This window comes from Pseudorasbora parva, chromosome 5, assembly GCF_024679245.1.
Source record: "Pseudorasbora parva isolate DD20220531a chromosome 5, ASM2467924v1, whole genome shotgun sequence".
Lineage (NCBI taxonomy): Eukaryota > Metazoa > Chordata > Actinopteri > Cypriniformes > Gobionidae > Pseudorasbora > Pseudorasbora parva.
Genome location: NC_090176.1, coordinates 52,151,223 through 52,169,421, shown reverse-complemented (window position 1 = coordinate 52,169,421; position 18,199 = coordinate 52,151,223). Strand labels below are relative to the sequence as shown.

General features: G+C 45.2%; 1 protein-coding gene across 3 annotated transcripts in view; it reads right to left on the bottom strand.

Annotated features, from left to right (window-relative positions):
• Positions 1-18,199, bottom strand: part of tbl1x (transducin beta like 1 X-linked) — a 48,107-nt gene that overhangs the window by 17,612 nt on the left and 12,296 nt on the right. For all 3 annotated transcript variants that reach the window (XM_067444694.1, XM_067444693.1, XM_067444692.1), the window contains 5 exons: positions 16,159-16,259; positions 9,358-9,503; positions 8,282-8,504; positions 7,899-8,031; positions 5,274-5,415 (listed from right to left, as the gene is read on the bottom strand). In XM_067444694.1, the coding sequence (XP_067300795.1) occupies positions 5,274-5,415; positions 7,899-8,031; positions 8,282-8,504; positions 9,358-9,503; positions 16,159-16,216 (702 nt within the window). In that variant the 5' untranslated portion in view covers positions 16,217-16,259. The remainder of the gene's footprint in view (positions 1-5,273; positions 5,416-7,898; positions 8,032-8,281; positions 8,505-9,357; positions 9,504-16,158; positions 16,260-18,199) is intronic.

Below are 18,199 nucleotides of genomic sequence, written 5' to 3'. Positions count from 1 at the left end.
TGATGCAGGGATATGCTCGTCTTTCTCGACTGTGCATACTATACAGTTCACTTAAGGCATATTCAGACTATGTCTGCTAGGATACTCATCAAGATCGACATGTTGACATACTTCTTGTGTGAGTTTGTTCGTTTAAGCGCAAGATTTGAAAGAAAACTCAATATTTGCGCGCTGTGAGACTCGCGCGTCTTCACGCGAGTGATGACGGAGAAAACGACTGGTTATATGCGCACATACGGCAGCACTCGGATGCATTGAACAAAGTTTACAAAGAGGTGAAACAGCTCGGTAGGTGAAGCGATTTTACCCTCCACAACTCTAAATCAGCCGCATTTGGCTGGTGGCGGTGCTAATGTCCATCCCTGGCGCGCGCACTCCGAGCCGATCTCAGACTGAGCACCCCGTTGTTTTTTAATATTTATGGGGATGAAAAGAAATATATTCATAAATACTTTATGGAGTCAAACTCTTTTGACAAAGCTTGAACAAAATACTTTCAAAATTTAAGACTTTATAAAGCCGTGATAAGACTTTTTAATACTTTATAAGGGTCTTAATTTTCCCAAAATTGATTTATCACCTTTTAAGACTTTTCAAGACCCCGCGGATACCCTGTATCTGGAAATAACATACCGCTGGAATGCGCGATTGACCAATCAGAATCAAGTATTTCACAGAGCCGTGTAATAATAATAGATAAAATACTTGGGTTGACTATATCAGCACCTTACTTAAAGGGGGGGTGAAATGCTGTTTCATGCATACTGATCTTTTTACACTGTTAAAGACTTGGAATCCCATACTAAACATAGACAAAGTTTCAAAAGTTAAGGTGGACGTTTGATGGGAGTATTTCTTTGTCAAAAATACTACTTCCGGTTAGTCATAAGTTTCGGCAAGTTTTTTGAGATCATGCGTCCCCTTTGACGTTAGTGGGGGCGGAATTTCCTTGTATGGGCCTTACGGACAATTCTACCGGAAGCGCGTGAGAGAGAGAGAGGGAGAGAGAGAGTGACAGAGAGAGAGAGAGAGAGAGAGAGAGAGAGAGAGAGAGAGAGAGAGAGAGAGCGAGGGAGAGAGCGAAAGCAACAGGCTACGCCCATCAAAGCGCTGGCTTGTAGGATGCTAAACAGGTGATATAACCAGTAGCTACTGACTTACCCACTGATAGGCCGGCGGTCGATCTGTATTAGCACTTTCCTCACGCGACGGGCGAATCACTTTCCTCACAGAGCGACTCACTTTCCTCACGCGGCAGGCGAATCACTTTCCTCACTGAGCGAATCACTTTCCTCACAGAGCGACTCACTTTCCTCACAGAGCGACTCACTTTCCTCACAGAGCGACTCACTTTCCTCACGCGGCGGGCGAATCACTTTCCTCACTGAGCGAATCACTTTCCTCACAGAGCGACTCACTTTCCTCACGCGACGGGCGAATCACTTTCCTCACGCGGCAGGCGAATCACTTTCCTCACTGAGCGAATCACTTTCCTCACAGAGCGACTCACTTTCCTCACAGAGCGACTCACTTTCCTCACGCGGCAGGCGAATCACTTTCCTCACTGAGCGAATCACTTTCCTCACAGAGCGACTCACTTTCCTCACGCGGCGGGCGAATCACTTTCCTCACTGAGCGAATCACTTTCCTCACAGAGCGAATCACTTTCCTCACAGAGCGAATCACTTTCCTCACAGAGCGAATCACTTTCCTCACAGAGCGACTCACTTTCCTCACGCGGCGGGCGAATCACTTTCCTCACTGAGCGAATCACTTTCCTCACAGAGCGAATCACTTTCCTCACGCGGCGGGCGAATCACTTTCCTCACTGAGCGAATCACTTTCCTCACTGAGCGAATCACTTTCCTCACAGAGCGAATCACTTTCCTCGCAGAGCGACTCACTTTCCTCACTGCAGCGCGCTGCTGCACACGTCATTATTTAGCTCCGCTCACACGACACGCCCCCACCCGCTCGGCTTTTTTCGGAAAGACTCGGAACAGCGCATCTTTCTTATATAATTATAAAAAAAATAAAGACTTTTCGGAGATATGCAGGATGCAATGCTACTCTATAGGTACTCAAGATTGACATGACACTGACTGAAACTGAGTGTTTCACCCCCCCTTTCACCCCCCCTTTTAACAGGCCAACTGCATCAGAGGGACAAAATGATGGCTTCAAGTGGAGGATAACAGCTCTAATCTCAGAAAGTGATACCAGTTCAATTAAATGAATGCATTTCAGGTACATCAGTTAGCTCTGGGTTAGCAGCAGAGGTGTCAAGTAACGAAGTACAAATACTTCGTTACCTTACTTAAGTAGAAATTTCGGGTATCTATACTTTACTGGAGTAATTATTTTTCTGCCTACTTTTTACTTCTACTCCTTACATTTTCACGCAATTATCTGTACTTTCTACTCCTTACTTTTTAAAAATAGCCTCGTTACTCCTCTTTTATTTCATCTTGTTTAAAAAAAACTATGCAGATAAATCGCGTCATCCTGATAGTGTGATTTTGATTGTGGTTGGATGAGAAGTGTAAACATATACCATTCCAACACCCTATTGGTTACTATGCGATCCATCGAGCCTGCACATGACTCAAAGCACAAATCACACACGGTGTTGCCAGATTGGGCGGGTTCCAGCGGACAGTGGCATACATACAGTATATATATACACAAGCCGTTTCTACAGAAAACGTGGATTACACCTGTGACTCGAAGACTCTTTATAAATATAATCATGATTCCTGTCCATCATAATATACACACTCAGGACATCTGCAAAGTAGCAACCCCAACAGCTGCTGAAAAAGGTTTGAATCAATGATGAATCAGTTTTGACTGGGCCAAGTGCATGTTCTATGAACTTCACAAGGGTAGGCTACTGTAGTTTTGTCAGAGCAAAGCTAAGCGCATTGTTGTTATTTTTTTGTCGGCGGATTTTTGTACAGTTTCAATGAATTACGCATTTTGGCAGTGGCATGGGCGTCGATTACGCGGGGGGCGGGGGATGGGGGTGACGTGTCCCCCTCACTTTTAATAAAATGTATTTTCGTCCCCAGTACTTTTATTGGGTCTCACCGATTCTAGTCGACCCGCTCAGAGCGGGATTCGAACCAGCGTTACCCTGCGCGGCGACAGCCAAATTAACAGGGACGCTAAAGACAGCCTTCTCTAATCTCGGTTGATAGAGCGCTTTTTGAGGTCACAGGCAAGTGTATTTACAAAGAAACCAATTTGAATACATTAAGATTTAAAATCAGAGACAAAAAATTATCTATGCATGACCTGTCATTTTATCCGCATCTAAATATGAGGAGGAGCTCTCATAGAAAGTCCAAATTCCAAAAGCGGATTCGTAGAAATAATACCCTGTCACGCTGGAGCTGCAGCTGAAGGAAAACAATCGTTATGATGATGAAACGTGACGACGACAATCAGACGAGTGCGACAATATATATGCTTTATGTGTGTTTTTCAAGCCATCTCAATGTAGCCTATTTATTGACTATAAAGTAGCCTATCAAATGAATGATGCAGTTTTTTAATGTTTAGTATCTTCTGCTCACCAAGGCTGCATTTATTTAATCAAAAATAGTTAAAACAGTAATATTGTGAAATATTACAAATTAAAACAGCTTTTTTCCTATGTGATCAAAGCTGAATTTATCATTACTCCACTCTTCAGTGTGACATGATCCTTCACTAATCATTCTCATATGATGATTTTATAATCAAGAAACATTTATGATTATTATTGATGAAAACGGTTGTGCTGCTTTAAAATGTTGTGGAAACCATGATACATTTTATTTTTCAGGATTCTTTGATGAATAGTAAGTTCAATGGACAGCATTTATTTGCATTTATTAAATAAATTATTATCTTTTGTAATATTAACAATATCACTGTGATGTCTGATCAATAAAAGTATTCATTTCTCTCTTTTTTTAATTTTACCACAAATGTTTAGATGGATTCCACAAAATTTAAGCAGCACCATGAGCAGCACAACTGATAGGCTAATAATCATAAATGTGTGTTGATCATCAGATCCTCATATGAGAATGATTAGTGAAGGATCATAGGACACTGAAGACTGGAGTAATGATGATAAATTCAGCTTTGATCACAGGAATAAATTGCATTTTACTATATATTCACAGAGGAGGAAAGTGGGCTGGTTTTGTTGAGCTTTGAGCCCTGCACAATCCTATAACACACTCCTGCAGTCATTAAAATAGTTCAGCTTTGTTTGTAATGTCCAAGTAGTTATATTTTGTTTAGTTTCTTTATTAAAGTTAATTTAGAAAAATGTTTGGATAATTTGTTTGTTTGTAAATTTTTTTTAAAGTGACAACCAAGCAGTCAGCGGCCGACAGTGGGTATGAGGTTAGGGGAGTAAAAAAAGTCAGGGTCTGTAGGGCTCTAAAGCGTCGACCCAATCTGGCAACACTGATCACACATGTAGCCTACATTTACATTCTGATAAAGGTTATTGATAACATTACTTATAGGCAACTAGTCATCATATCTTCCGCTTCAGGAAACACATGTTAATGCTCAGCAGTACACATAATGGTATATTTCCATTGTACTAAAATGCATTCATTTTCAGTGGGTATATATGCGGCTGAAACAGGTAGCCAGTGCCTCCCAAATTTTTCAACATTAACATTTGAATATAACATTATAGTCATTATGGCCTTTAGAAAAATGTTTTTTGAGGAGGTGGGGTAGTGCACTATAGGCCCCTGTGGTGTGGGCTAAGCTTTTGTCTTTAATGGCATTTTTTTCCTTACATTACTTTTACTTTTATACTTTAAGTAGTTTTGAAACCAGTACTTTTACACTTTTACTTAAGTAAAAAGCTTGAGTTGATACATCAACTTCTACAGAAGTATTTTTAAACCCTGGTATCTATACTTCCACTTGAGTAATGAATGCAAGTACTTTTGACACCTCTGGAGCAGTCATGGATGGAAAACTTGCTCTGATTCTCTGATGTATTTTCTCAACAAAAAACTTTAAGAATAACTCGCATGTTGCCGATGATAAAGTTAAGCCTGGCTTTGTACTTGGACAGATCAGTCTATTAATAATAGCAAAAAGCAAAAATATCTGACAAGTAACATGCCCTATAAAATTTCACAGCTGTTTAATATTTTCTCAGATTTTCCCTTAACATTTGCAAGGACACTTGCAATCTATCTTTCTTCCACCTCCTTTCTGAGGCATCAGACTGCTCTAAATGTCCAACTCACATTCCAGTCTAATGAGGTGACATCCTTGTTGCTGGGGACGTCCTGGCCTCCTTCTCGGATGCAGTGCCGCAGGACCAGCTGAGTGGAACCGCTGTTGCTGTTCTCAATCAGGTTCCATATGCGTGCGGTCGAGTCGCCGGAGCTGCCGTAAAACAACAGGCAAATAATACTGTAAACTTAAGGCAAGACACCGCTGGTGAATTGGGTACAACTCCTCCCCTCCCTCAACTCTCCTCCTCAACCCCTCTCCTCCCTCACCTCCTCAACCCCTCTCCTCCCACACCTCCTCAACCCCTCACCTCCTTAAACCCTCTCTTCCCTCACCTCCTCAACCCCTCTCCTCCCCTCTATCAACTCCTCACCTCCTCAACCCCTCTCCTCCCACACCTCCTCAACCCCTCACCTACTTAAACCCTCTCTTCCCTCACCTCCTCAACCCCCCTCCTCCCCTCTATCAACTCCTCACCTCCTCAACCCCTCTCCTCCCCTCTATCAACTCCTCACCTCCTCAACCCCTCACCTCCCTCACCTCCTCAACCCCTCTCCTCCCACACCTCCTCAACCCCTCACCTCCTTAAACCCTCTCTTCCCTCACCTCCTCAACCCCTCTCCTCCCATCTATCAACTCCTCACCTCCTCAACCCCTCTCCTCCCACACCTCCTCAACCCCTCACCTACTTAAACCCTCTCTTCCCTCACCTCCTCAACCCCCCTCCTCCCCTCTATCAACTCCTCACCTCCTCAACCCCTCTCCTCCCCTCTATCAACTCCTCACCTCCTCAACCCCTCACCTCCTTAAACCCTCTCTTCCCTCACCTCCTCAACCCCTCACCTCCTTAAACCCTCTCTTCCCTCACCTCCTCAACCCCTCTCATCCTCAACTCTCCACTACTCCCTCAACTCCTCTCCTCCCCTCCCAACTCCTCACCCCCTCTCCTCCCTCAACTCCTCAACCACTCACCTCCTCAACCCCTCTCCTCCCTCAACTCCTCAACCACTCACCTCCCACACCTCCTCAAACCCTCTCTTCCCTCAACTCCTCACCTCCTCAACCCCTCTCCTCCCTCAACCCCTCTCCTCCCACACCTCCTCAACCCCTCTCCTCCCTCAACTTTTCCCATCTCTCAACTCCTCAACCACTCACCTCCTCAAACCCTCTCTTCATTCAACTCCTCCCCTCCCTCAACCCCTCCCCTCCTCAAACCCTCTCTTCATTCAACTCCTCCCCTCCCTCAACCCCTCCCCTCCTCAAACCCTCTCTTCCCTCAACTCCTCACCTCCTCAACCCCTCACCTCCCACACCTCCTCAACCCCTCTCCTCCCACACCTCCTCAACCCCTCTCCTCCCTCAACTTTTCCCATCTCTCAACTCCTCAACCACTCACCTCCTCAAACCCTCTCTTCCCTCAACTCCTCCCCTCCCTCAACCCCTCACTTCTTCCCTCCCTCAACCCCTCACTTCTTCCCTCCCTCATCCCCTCTCAACTTCTCACCTCTTCTTCCCCTCTCAACTTCTCTCCTCCTCAACCCCTCTCCTCCCACACCTCCTCAACCCCTCTCCTCCCACACCTCCTCAACCCCTCTCCTCCCACACCTCCTTAACCCCTCTCCTCCCTTAACTTTTCCCATCTTTCAACTCTCAACTTCTCACCTCCTCAACCCCTCTCCTCACTCAACCCCTCACCTCCCTCAACCCCTCTCAACTTCTCACCTCCTCAACTCCTCTCCTCCCTCAACCCCTCTCCTCACTCAACCCCTCAGCTCCCTCAACCCCTCTCAACTTCTCACCTCCTCAACTCCTCCCCTCCCTCAACCCCTCTCCTCACTCAACCCCTCAGCTCCCTCAACTCCTCCCCTCCCTCAACCCCTCTCAACTTCTCGCCTCCTCAACTCCTCCCATCCTTCAACCCCTCCCCTCCCTCAACTCCTCCCCTCCCTCAACCCCTCACCTCCCTCAACCCCTCTCCTCCCTCAACCCCTCTCCTCCCTCAACCCCTCACCTACCTCAACCCCTCTCCTCCCTCAACCCCTCTCCTACCTCAACCCCTCTCCTACCTCAACCCCTCTCCTACCTCAACCCCTCTCCTACCTCAACCCCTCACCTCCCTCAACCCCTCACCTACCTCAACCCCTCTCCTCCCTCAACCCCTCTCCTCCATCAACCCCTCTCCTACCTCAACCCCTCTCCTACCTCAACCCCTCTCCTCCCTCAACCCCTTATCTACCTCAACCCCTCACCTCCCTCAACCCCTCACCTCCCTCAACCCCTCACCTCCCTCAACCCCTCACCTCCCTCAACCCCTCACCTACCTCAACCCCTCACCTACCTCAACCCCTCTCCTCCCTCAACCCCTCTCCTCCCTCAACCCCTCTCCTTCATAAACCCCTCTCAACTTCTCACCTCCTCAACTCCTCCCCTCCCTCAACCCCTCTCAACTTCTCACCTCAACTCCTCCCCTCCCTCCCCTCCCAACTTCTCACCCCAACTCCTCCCCAACCCCTCTCAACTTCTCACCTCCTCAACTCCTCTCCTCCCTCAACCCCCTCAATACTTATTCAACTTATAACACCATCACAGAAACCTTCACCTCTGCCCCCTTGAGGTCAGCGTTCAGATCGACTCACCCTGAGGCCAAGAGGTCAGTGACGGGGTTCCAGGCACAGATGAAAACCTCTGACTCATGACCCCGCAGCACTGTGGCTCTACTGGCAGGAATCTGGACCTCGCCGTCCACCTCCATGGCTTCCACATGATTATCTGACAGAGACGAATTACAAACAGCACTTCAGCAATTCCTACTTGTCAAAACGAAAGTATTAATGAATGCAATTGATTGCTAACCCTTTAAATGCATGACATGTCTGATTTACTGAGGTTTGTTTCCACTGCATTTGGTCAAAGTCTTTATCAAAGATAAACAACATTGCATTCACACTACCCATTTAATCAGCTGCAATGGCTAAGCATTCGCATCCTCGTGCTAAATGTTTCTCTGTTCATCACTCACTGAGGGGATGTGTGCCGTTCTCCTCTCCGTTGAGCAGGGTTTCTCCGTTCTTCATGGCATGGGATTGAGCGGCGGGTGAGTTGGCGGAGCAGGCGGCCTGATACTGCTGTTGCTGGGAGAGTTTGTCTTTGATGGCCTGCTTTCTTGTGTGAACCACGTCTGGCATCACTGCATCAATTAGCGACAGACACTCGATCGGCCGGCCGTCGAAGACTGTGCCATCCTTAAACATTCATCAACAACATTGACATCAAACAGTTACAGCAAAAGATCCTCTGACAAGTTTTTCCATTTCAATAAACCCACCAGACTCACCAAAAAGATACAAAGTAAACATATACAAATTCTTCAAGAAAGGAGAGAAACATCAATGAAACAATGATTGGTTGGCTTTATCCATTTTTTCTTTTTCTTTTCTGGGGACCCCTTAGACCCGTCTGGATGACCCTTTAGACCCTTCTGGGGACCCCTTAGAACCATCTGGAGGACCCCTTAGACCCTTCTGGAGGACCCCTTAGACCCTTCTGGGGGAACCCCTTAGACCCTTCTGGGGGAACCCCTTAGACCCTTCTGGGGACCCCTTAGAACCATCTGTAGGACCCCTTAGACCCTTTAGGGTGGACCCCTTAGACGCTTCTGGGGGAACCCTTAGACCCTTTTCTGGGGAACCCTTAGACCCTTCTCTGGGGAACCCTTAGACCCTTCTCTGGGGAACCCTTAGACCCTTCTCTGGGGAACCCTTAGACCCTTTTCTAGAGGACCCCTAAGACCCTTTTCTGGGGAACCCTTAGACCCTTTGAAGGGGAACCCTTGGCTAAAACCCTTCTGGAGGACCGCTTAGACCCTTCTGAAAGATCCCTTAGGCCCTTCTAAGGGCCCCTTCTGGATGACCCCTTAGACCCTTTTGGAAGATCCCATAAGACACTTCTAGGGACCCCTTCTGGATGACCCATTAGACCCTTCAGGAAGAACCATTATACCCTTCTGGATGACCCCAGTCTAAAAACCACTGATCTAGAGAAACCAAAGTGTTTAAAGTCTTGGGAAGTAATGCGATTAATCTGAGCATTTGTCACCTCATTGATGCTGATCTCGGCCTCCACATACTGCAGTCCCTTCTGCAGGACGGAGATGAGGGCAGCAGGGGGCACCAGAGTCCCGTTGATGTTTGACTGACTGATGTGACTCTCGATGCCAAACGTGAACGCAGAGTGAGAGAAACCTGCAGCACACACACACCAATCGTTTCTCCTCACTAAAATAACACTAGCAACTTTTCTATCAAAACATAAGGTTGATTATTTATTTGTCCTATAAGGATTTGTTTCGATTGTAAATGTGTACATTATCGTTAAGTTTATTTCCATATTTTGTATGAAAATAATGTCAATATTTATTTCTTTATTACTAGGATTACTATTATTGTTATAATGTCTTTATGCATATTAAATTATTTCGGATGTCGTGGGGGTTAAAGTTGTTATAATAAACGTATGAAGCTTTTAGAAAAATTTACAAATGAATATAAAATAAAAAATTGTGATCTTAACAGCCCCTATAGATATATATACACACACACAGATCAGGCATAACATTATGACTTCCTAATATTGTGTTGGTCCCCATTTTGCTGACCTGTCGAGGAATGGATTCTACTAAACCCCTGAAGGTGTGCTGTGGTATCTGGAACGGATGTTAGCAGCAGATCCTTTAAGTCCTGTAAATTGCAAGGTGGGGCCTCCATCGACTGGAATTGTTTGTTCAGCACATCCCGATTGGATTGAGATCTGGGGAATTTGGAGGCAGAGTCGACGCCTCAAACTGGTTGTTGTGCTCCTCAAACCATTCCTGAAGCATTTGTGCTTTGTGTCAGGAGCATTATCCTGCTGGAAGAGCCACAGCCACCAGAATACCGTTTCCATCAAAAGCCCCGTTTCCACCAAAATTACCCGGAACAATTTGTACCAGGAACTTTTTTACAGGAACTTTTCTCCCCCCCAGACCTGCAGCTGTCTGCGTTTCCACCGCGATAAAGTTCCGAGAAGATTAGGCAAATTAGTCCGGTGATGTAGGACTGCGCGCGACTGCTCCTCCAAATCAGTGAAGGACAGTAATAATTTTTAAGTGTACCGATTGAAAGATTTAGTGAACTGTTTACATGAGACGTTATCTAAACCGATCTGGTGTTTACATGTGATGACTTTCAATCGCAATCATTTTGTCACATGCAGTTTGTCTGCCGCACCAAAAATGTCGCCGCTGTTTTCTCCAGCAGCTGGAGTGTGTTTACTGTAGCCATAGCAACTCTTAACGGCCACCAGGACTAATACAGTATTATTTATAGCTATTTGTTGTAAAGTGTAATAATCATCTCAGAAAAAAAATTCTTCTGTCAGGCGCAGTTAAAGTAAAAACTGCCCGAGGCAATATACGCTGTGTCATTACTCCAACATTATCTTCATAACTCACGAAATAAAAAGTTTACCCCTCAGAAAAATGTACTTTCCTCTCTTGTCAACATGAGCGCGGCGCGCGCCGTCACGTCATGTAAGGACACACACTAAAAAGTAATCGGTCAGGTCGTTTACATGGTGAAAAAAAATTAATAACGAGTATGGAAGAGATTCAAGCTGTGCTGCTTTTGCTGGTTATGTATAGGTTTACTAAAGACAAGAGGTAATTAACAACGACAGAAAAGAGCACTAATATGCAGATTCAGCAGCATGCAGCATATTCAGAAAGCTTGTAAAGCTAGATTTAAAATGACAGTGTATATTATTATCAGCTATTACGGACATTGCACGTGAGATGGCTGAGACGACCGCGCGCCACCAGACAGAGAGCAAGACTGATATTTACTGAACGCAGACCGAACCTCGCAAAAGACTTTTAAAAATGCTGGTTGATATAAAATGCTGCGTGAGCTCAACCAATCAGCATGTTCAGCGCCCACGTCCCGCCCTCGAAAGTTCCTGAACTTTGAAAAAGTACTACCTCGCGAGCAGGGCCGTTTGGAGGGGGAAATATTTACCCGGAACTTCATTTAGACCCTGGTTCCTGCGGTCTAAACACACCGAGTACCACCCAAAGTTCCTAGTTCCTGGGTAAAGTTCCTGTGGTGGAAACGGGGCTAAAGGCTGAACATGGTCTCAGCAATGCTTAGGTAGGTGGAGCGTGTCAGAGTAACATCCACATGGATGGAGGACCCAAGGTTTCCCAGCAGAACATTGGCCAAAGCATCACACTGCCTCCGCCGGCTCGCCTTCTTCCCATAGTGCATCCTGGGGCCATGTGTTCCCCAGGTAAGCCACACACACACACACACACCCGGCCATCCACGTGATGTAAAAGAACACGTGATTCCTCAGACCAGGCCACCTTCTTCCATCGCTCCGTGGTCCAGTTCTGATGCTCACGTGCCACTGTTGGTGCTTTCGGCGGGGTCAGGGGTCAGAGGTCACCCTGCCGCCCCATATGCCTCAAACTGAGCTGCTCTGTGTATTCTGACAGCTTTCTATCAGAACCAGCATTAACTTCTGGAGCAGTTTGAGCTCCAGTAGCTCGTCTGTTTGATCGGACCCCACGGGCCAGCCTTCGCTCCCCACGGTCATCAATGAGCCTTGGCCGCCAAGGCCGGACTTACCATTGGGCTTGACTGGGCTCAAGCCCATAGGCCCCGCCCAATACGGGGCCCCGTCATTTTACGTTTGGTTTTTCCAATAATATGTCAGTCATTTCATTTTTATTTTAAAGTTTGTGGAAAACTGGCAGCCAAAAGTGGCCCGCCAGCGATCATATCTGGCCCGCGCCCGCATCTCCCAAATCTGGCAGATTGTTTTAATAGCGGCTGGGTCTGAAACATATTTGCTAGTGTAATGGAGGCGAGGTTTTTTTTTACGGTCTATGAGCCAAGCTAACGAGAACTGTGCAGGTAAACTCCTGTCATTTCAAGAGATGCTTTCCTCGTCTAGTGTGCAAGCGTGGTGTGAGCATGGCGTTTCTGTTGCGTGTCAGCCGCGGGTCGGCTCCCTAAGGGAAGCCCTATACTTCATGTTAAATATAAATATATTGCCTTTGATACAGCAAAGACAACGTCGCCTATTGACCATACATATCTATGGTATTGACGGCATATTCATCTGTATTGACAGGTTTAATATTTCAAAATCGATAATTATGTTGTTTTTATTATTATAATTAGGCCTGCATTTATGTTAACCTAGACTTTCACACATGAAAATGTCATTTTTTAATATGTATTCGTGTCAAAATGGCATATAAACATCTTTCCTATTCTATTTTGCCTGGAAACGCTTCCAACACGCTCGCATGTCGCGTGAAAAATAGGCGTCTGTTCTATTTGAAGCATGCACGCGTTTTCCGCGCGGCTCGGCTGTAACCGGTGGGAGCCGAAATAAAAACGGACACGCCACGCAGCCGAGACGCTCACGGCACGCTTGCAGTGTGTCTCCTGTGCGAAAAGACTCGAGTTCGAGCCTTGCCTGGAGCGGGCAGTGCGAAACTAGGTAGGCTACATCAACATACACTTATTATCAAATTTTTCTTTAGTGATCTTGCCTTCAAAATAATACGAAAAGCTTCAATCGGTGGTCATATAAATAAATTATCAGGTTTTTTTTTTTGACATGTAACACTATATACTTTACCAGTCACCGTTTGAAATTAGCTTTCCACTTCAAATAACGATTGGATCGATTATATTGTTAAGCCACCAGATGGCGACAAATTACTTTTAAAAAACATTTGTCATTGAATAGTTCATTCAGGAGATTCGTTCAAAGATGGTGATTAATCTATGAAACAGTTGTATTTGATTGAGGAATTGGAATTGAATCATTCATTCAAACCTGAGTTTTTTTTTTTTTTTATAAATAAGATACATTTATTTTTTTATTTTTTTTATAGACTTCAGCAATTAGCATACATTGTTATTTTGTTTTTAGTTGTTTGTTCAGAATCGTGATCTCTAATTTTATTCTCAGTTTATCCAGAATTGTGTTGCTCTAATACATAGCTTGTGTATCATTTTGTTCTATCTAAAGTAATGTATAGAAGGTAGGGCCCGGAAGTGACTCAAGCCCAGGGGCCCCCACCACCCTAAGTCCTGCCCTGTTGGCCGCCCATGACCCTGTGGCCGGTTCTCCACTGGTCCTTCCTTGGAGCACTTTTGATAGATACTGACCACTGCAGACCGGGAACAGCCCACAAGAGCTGCAGTTTTGGAGATGCTCTGACCCAGTCGTCTAGCCGTCACAATCTGGCCAAACTCGCTCAAATCCTTACGCTTGCCCATTTCTCCTGCTTCACACTAGGGATGTCAAATTTCAAATTCCCATGATCGATCATCGTTTAAATTAACGAACAATTAATTGATTAATCGTTAACCATAATACTGAAATATGCGTCTACAGCAGTGGCTTATAGCCGACAGCATGACAGGATGTGCAATGCTGCTCAAAACGCCATGTTCACCAAATTAGTGAGAAGGATTTTTTTATCTAAACAAAGGGCTATGGGATTGTAAAACTAGGCGATGTTATTTATAATTTAATTAAATGACTTATTTAATAACCAAATATAACCTGTAGCTAATACAACACCAACGCCGCCTCAGATCTGTTATTCAGAATGTGTGGACGCACTTCCAAGAACAACATGCTGAAACGTCACCTAAACCCAATTAATTCAAAACGATTTTTAAAATATTGTTTTCATTAATGTTATGTAATGTGACGGTCCCAATCATCGTTATTATTAGTCGTGCGTTGCTGTTTGAAGGGCGCGAGCTGAAGCGGATGCGCTGAATCAACACTGAAGTTACACTGAAGCTCTTTGCTAGCGCGTTATTTAACTCAACAAAAAGCTTCCTATATGAGATTAATCAGATTTAAATAAAGTTAACAAAATATTATAATTATATATCTACACAAAATGATGCGAATGCACAAGTGAACTTGAATTGAGTTGCTTTATTCATATTCAGAACGGGAGATGCGCTCTTCCTGGAAGAACGCTCTGAACACGGCACCTAAACCCAATGACTTTACAACCATTTATTAAAATAGTGTTCTCATTTCTGCTATATAATATGACCGTCCCAATCATTGTTATTATGCATTGCTCTGTATGCGCTAAAGCCGAAGCACTGAATGAAAACCAGTAGTCATGCGTTACACTGAAGCCATTTGCTAGCGCGTTTTATCTCACTAAAAGAAACGCATCCTATATGATTGATCACATATAACGTTACAAAATAAATGTGATATTACAAATTACTTCAGCACAATCTGATGCGAATGCACAAGTGAACTTGAACTAAGTTACATGCGCGAGTCAGAATGCGCGACTCATGTTGTGCACGCGCTCCTCCTGGATCAACGCAATGAAACACACGGCAAATAAACCCAAATACTTAACAATCACAATGTTTTATTACAGTAGTGTTCTCATTAATGCTGTGTAATATGACAGTCCCAATCATAGTCATTATTAGATGTGCACTGCTGTTGGAGCTGAAGCTGATCACCGCCACGCTTTTACTACCGCTCGCCTCTAACGTTAATTATTAACTAAATGCATCCTTATGAGATAAATCAGCTATAGATAGGCCTGCACAAAATAAACACAATATTACAACTTACCGTATTTTCCGGACTATAAGTCGCACTTTTTTTCATAGTTTGGCTGGTGCTGCGACTTATAGTCAGGTGCGACTTATATATCAAATTTAATTCATACTGACTGACAAGAATAAACATATAGCCGCGAGAATGCGCTCTATGCTGCTCCTGTAGCCTAATATTTACTTATAGACAACAACTTAGAAAGACTGAACACAAACAAAATGCCCACATAAAGAAAATCTTATTCTGCAAAATACAAACAGCATGTAGTAAAACATGCAGCGAAGAACGATTCTCACAGCGTTTGTCTCGCGCGGCAGAGCCTCTCCCGGCAGAGAGTTCAAGCGTCTGTGGACTCGTTCCTTCAGCTCTGGCCATCTTGCTTACAGTCCGCAAGTAGATTTCTTTTTCTTCTTCATCACAATTAAAGTAACCTCTGCTTTTCGCCAGTCCCTTACAAGTTTCTCACTCACTTCAAACTTTCTTTCTTCTGCTCGGGTTATGCAGTGAAGCGGGCACGAGCGAGTGCACGCGAGCAGGTGCTCGCATGCGCGCGGCTCCAGCTCTGCCCTAATGCGACTTATAGTCCAGTGCAACTTATATATGTTTTTTTCCGCGTCATGACGCATTTTTTGACTGATGCGACTTATACTCCGGAGCGACTTATAGTCCGGAAAATACGGTACATTTGCACAAAACAAAAGGCTGCGAATGCACATGCAAACTTGCAGTCATGATGAAGGTGTGTAACTCCAGCTGTAAAATGGTCCCAAACAGAACTCGGGCACGCTCGCTTCATTTTCCCTTCCGTTTCGCGGTTGAGCCGCACGCACGCGCATGACCCTGCTTAACCTGATAACCGTCACGAGGACGAGGACGAGGACGTGCTGAAGCTCTCTTTGCTTAAATTAGCTCAAAATTACTATCAGTAAAAGTCAGCTAACTCGGTTAATCGATGATCGATAAGTCTTATCGATCAAATGTCTTATCGACAATTAATCGATCATCGATTAATCGTTGACATCCCTACTTCACACACATCAACTCTGAGGACTAAATGTTCACTTGCTGCCTAATATATCCCACCCACTAACAGGAGCCGTGATGAAGAGATCATCAGTGTTATTCACAATGTTATGCGTGATCGGTGTATATATAGCTAATCTCAAAGGCTGTTTTACACTCTTTTTATTAGTACTCTTCAAGTCTCACCCACAGACAGACGGTGTTTACCTGACTCCTGCAGATATCTGTAGACCAGGAAGTTGACTTCATCACTGGTAATGCTCATCTTAGCTCACCTCCGAGGATGAGCTGGAGCTCACGAGCGCCCCCTACAGGAGACACAACATATTACACTCAGTCCGTTCTCAAACCCACATGTATTAGCAGCAAACTGGAGGTCTGAAACCATATGAAAAAATCTTATTTTATTTCTGCTAAATGCAATATGTAATTTTCTTTTAGTTTAACAAATACAACTGAACTGAAAATTTAAAGGGACCATAACCATTGGTGATTAGGACATTTTCCCACTGGTTAATCGACGTGGGTCAACACCGGTATCACTGACTGGGCTTTAAATCACTAATTCTGTCTAACCGAGAGTAACATGCACACGGCCGCTCGGGCATTAATAACGGAGCGGAGCAAAGCGAGTAGTTTCAATTAATTCCTATGAATGTTAAGCTTCATTAACTGAAAACGCACCAGTGCACACACACCGTGACTGACAGTTCGTCCGTAAATGCGTGCTCTGTCCGGTTCTCAGACTCAGACTCTCTCTCACACACACACACACACACACACTCACTCGCTGTCTCTCTCTCTCTTACACACACGCACACACAGTCTCTCTCTCTCACACACTTTCTCTAGCACACACACACACACTCCCAAGCTAGCTCACACTCACTCGCCGTGTCTCTCTCTGTCACACACACTCACCGTGTCTCTCTGTCACACACACACACTCACTCGTCGTCTCTCACACTCACTCTCAGTCTCTCTCACTCACACACACACACACACACACACACACACTCACTCGCTCGCCGTCTCTCACACTCACCGTCTCTAACACACACACACTCACTCACTCGCCGTCTCTCTCTCTCTCTCTCTCTCACACACACACACACACACACACTCGCCGTCTCTCACACACACACACTCACTCGTCGTCTCTCACACTCACTCTCAGTCTCTCTCACTCACACACACACACACACACTCACTCACTCACTCACTCGCCGTCTCTCACACTCACTCACCGTCTCTCACACACACACACTCACTCACTCACTCGCCGTCTCTCTCTCTCTCTCTCACACACACACACACACACACACACACACACACACACACACACACACACACACACACACACACGCCGTCTCTCACACACACACACACACACACTCACTCGCCGTTTTTCACACACACTCACTCACTCGCCGTCTCACACTCACTCACTCACTCAAACACTCACACACACACACACTCTCACTCACTTTCTGGCACACACACACACTCACTCACTCGCCGTCTCTCTCTCACACACACACTAACACTCTCTCACACTGTCTCTCTCAAACACACACTCACTCTCTAGCACACTCACTCACTCACCATCTCTCTCACTCACACACACACACACTCACTCACTCGCCGTCTCACACACACACACTCACTCACTCGCCGTCTCTCACACACACACACACACACACACACTCACTCACTCACCGTCTCTCACTCACTCAAACACTCACACACTCACACTCTCTCTCTCTCACACTCACTTTCTGGCACACACACTCACTCACTCGCCGTCTCTCTCTCACACACACACTCTCTCACACTGTCTCTCTCAAACACACACTCACTCTCTAGCACACTCACTCACTCACCATCTCTCTCACTCACACACACACACACACACTTATCAATCTTGCGTAGAAACAGGTGTATATGTTGGCGTTAGATTATGCTTCCACTCCTCTCTCCGCCTGATTTATGAAGCTGTGCGCACCTCTGCAATCCAGGTGTACGCAACACCTGCCCTTGATAAATGCGGCGGCTGAAAACGATCGTCATTAGTATCAATATCATACAAATCAAATGCTTGGTATCACACAAATTAAACATTGAAGTCCATGCTGCACAAAAATAAACACTGAAGTTTATAATTACCATGCTGTTGTTGTTGTTTTTACAGTGGGTCATGATATAGCGTATATTTGTCAGTGCGTTTTGTGGTGTTAGGAATTGTTTT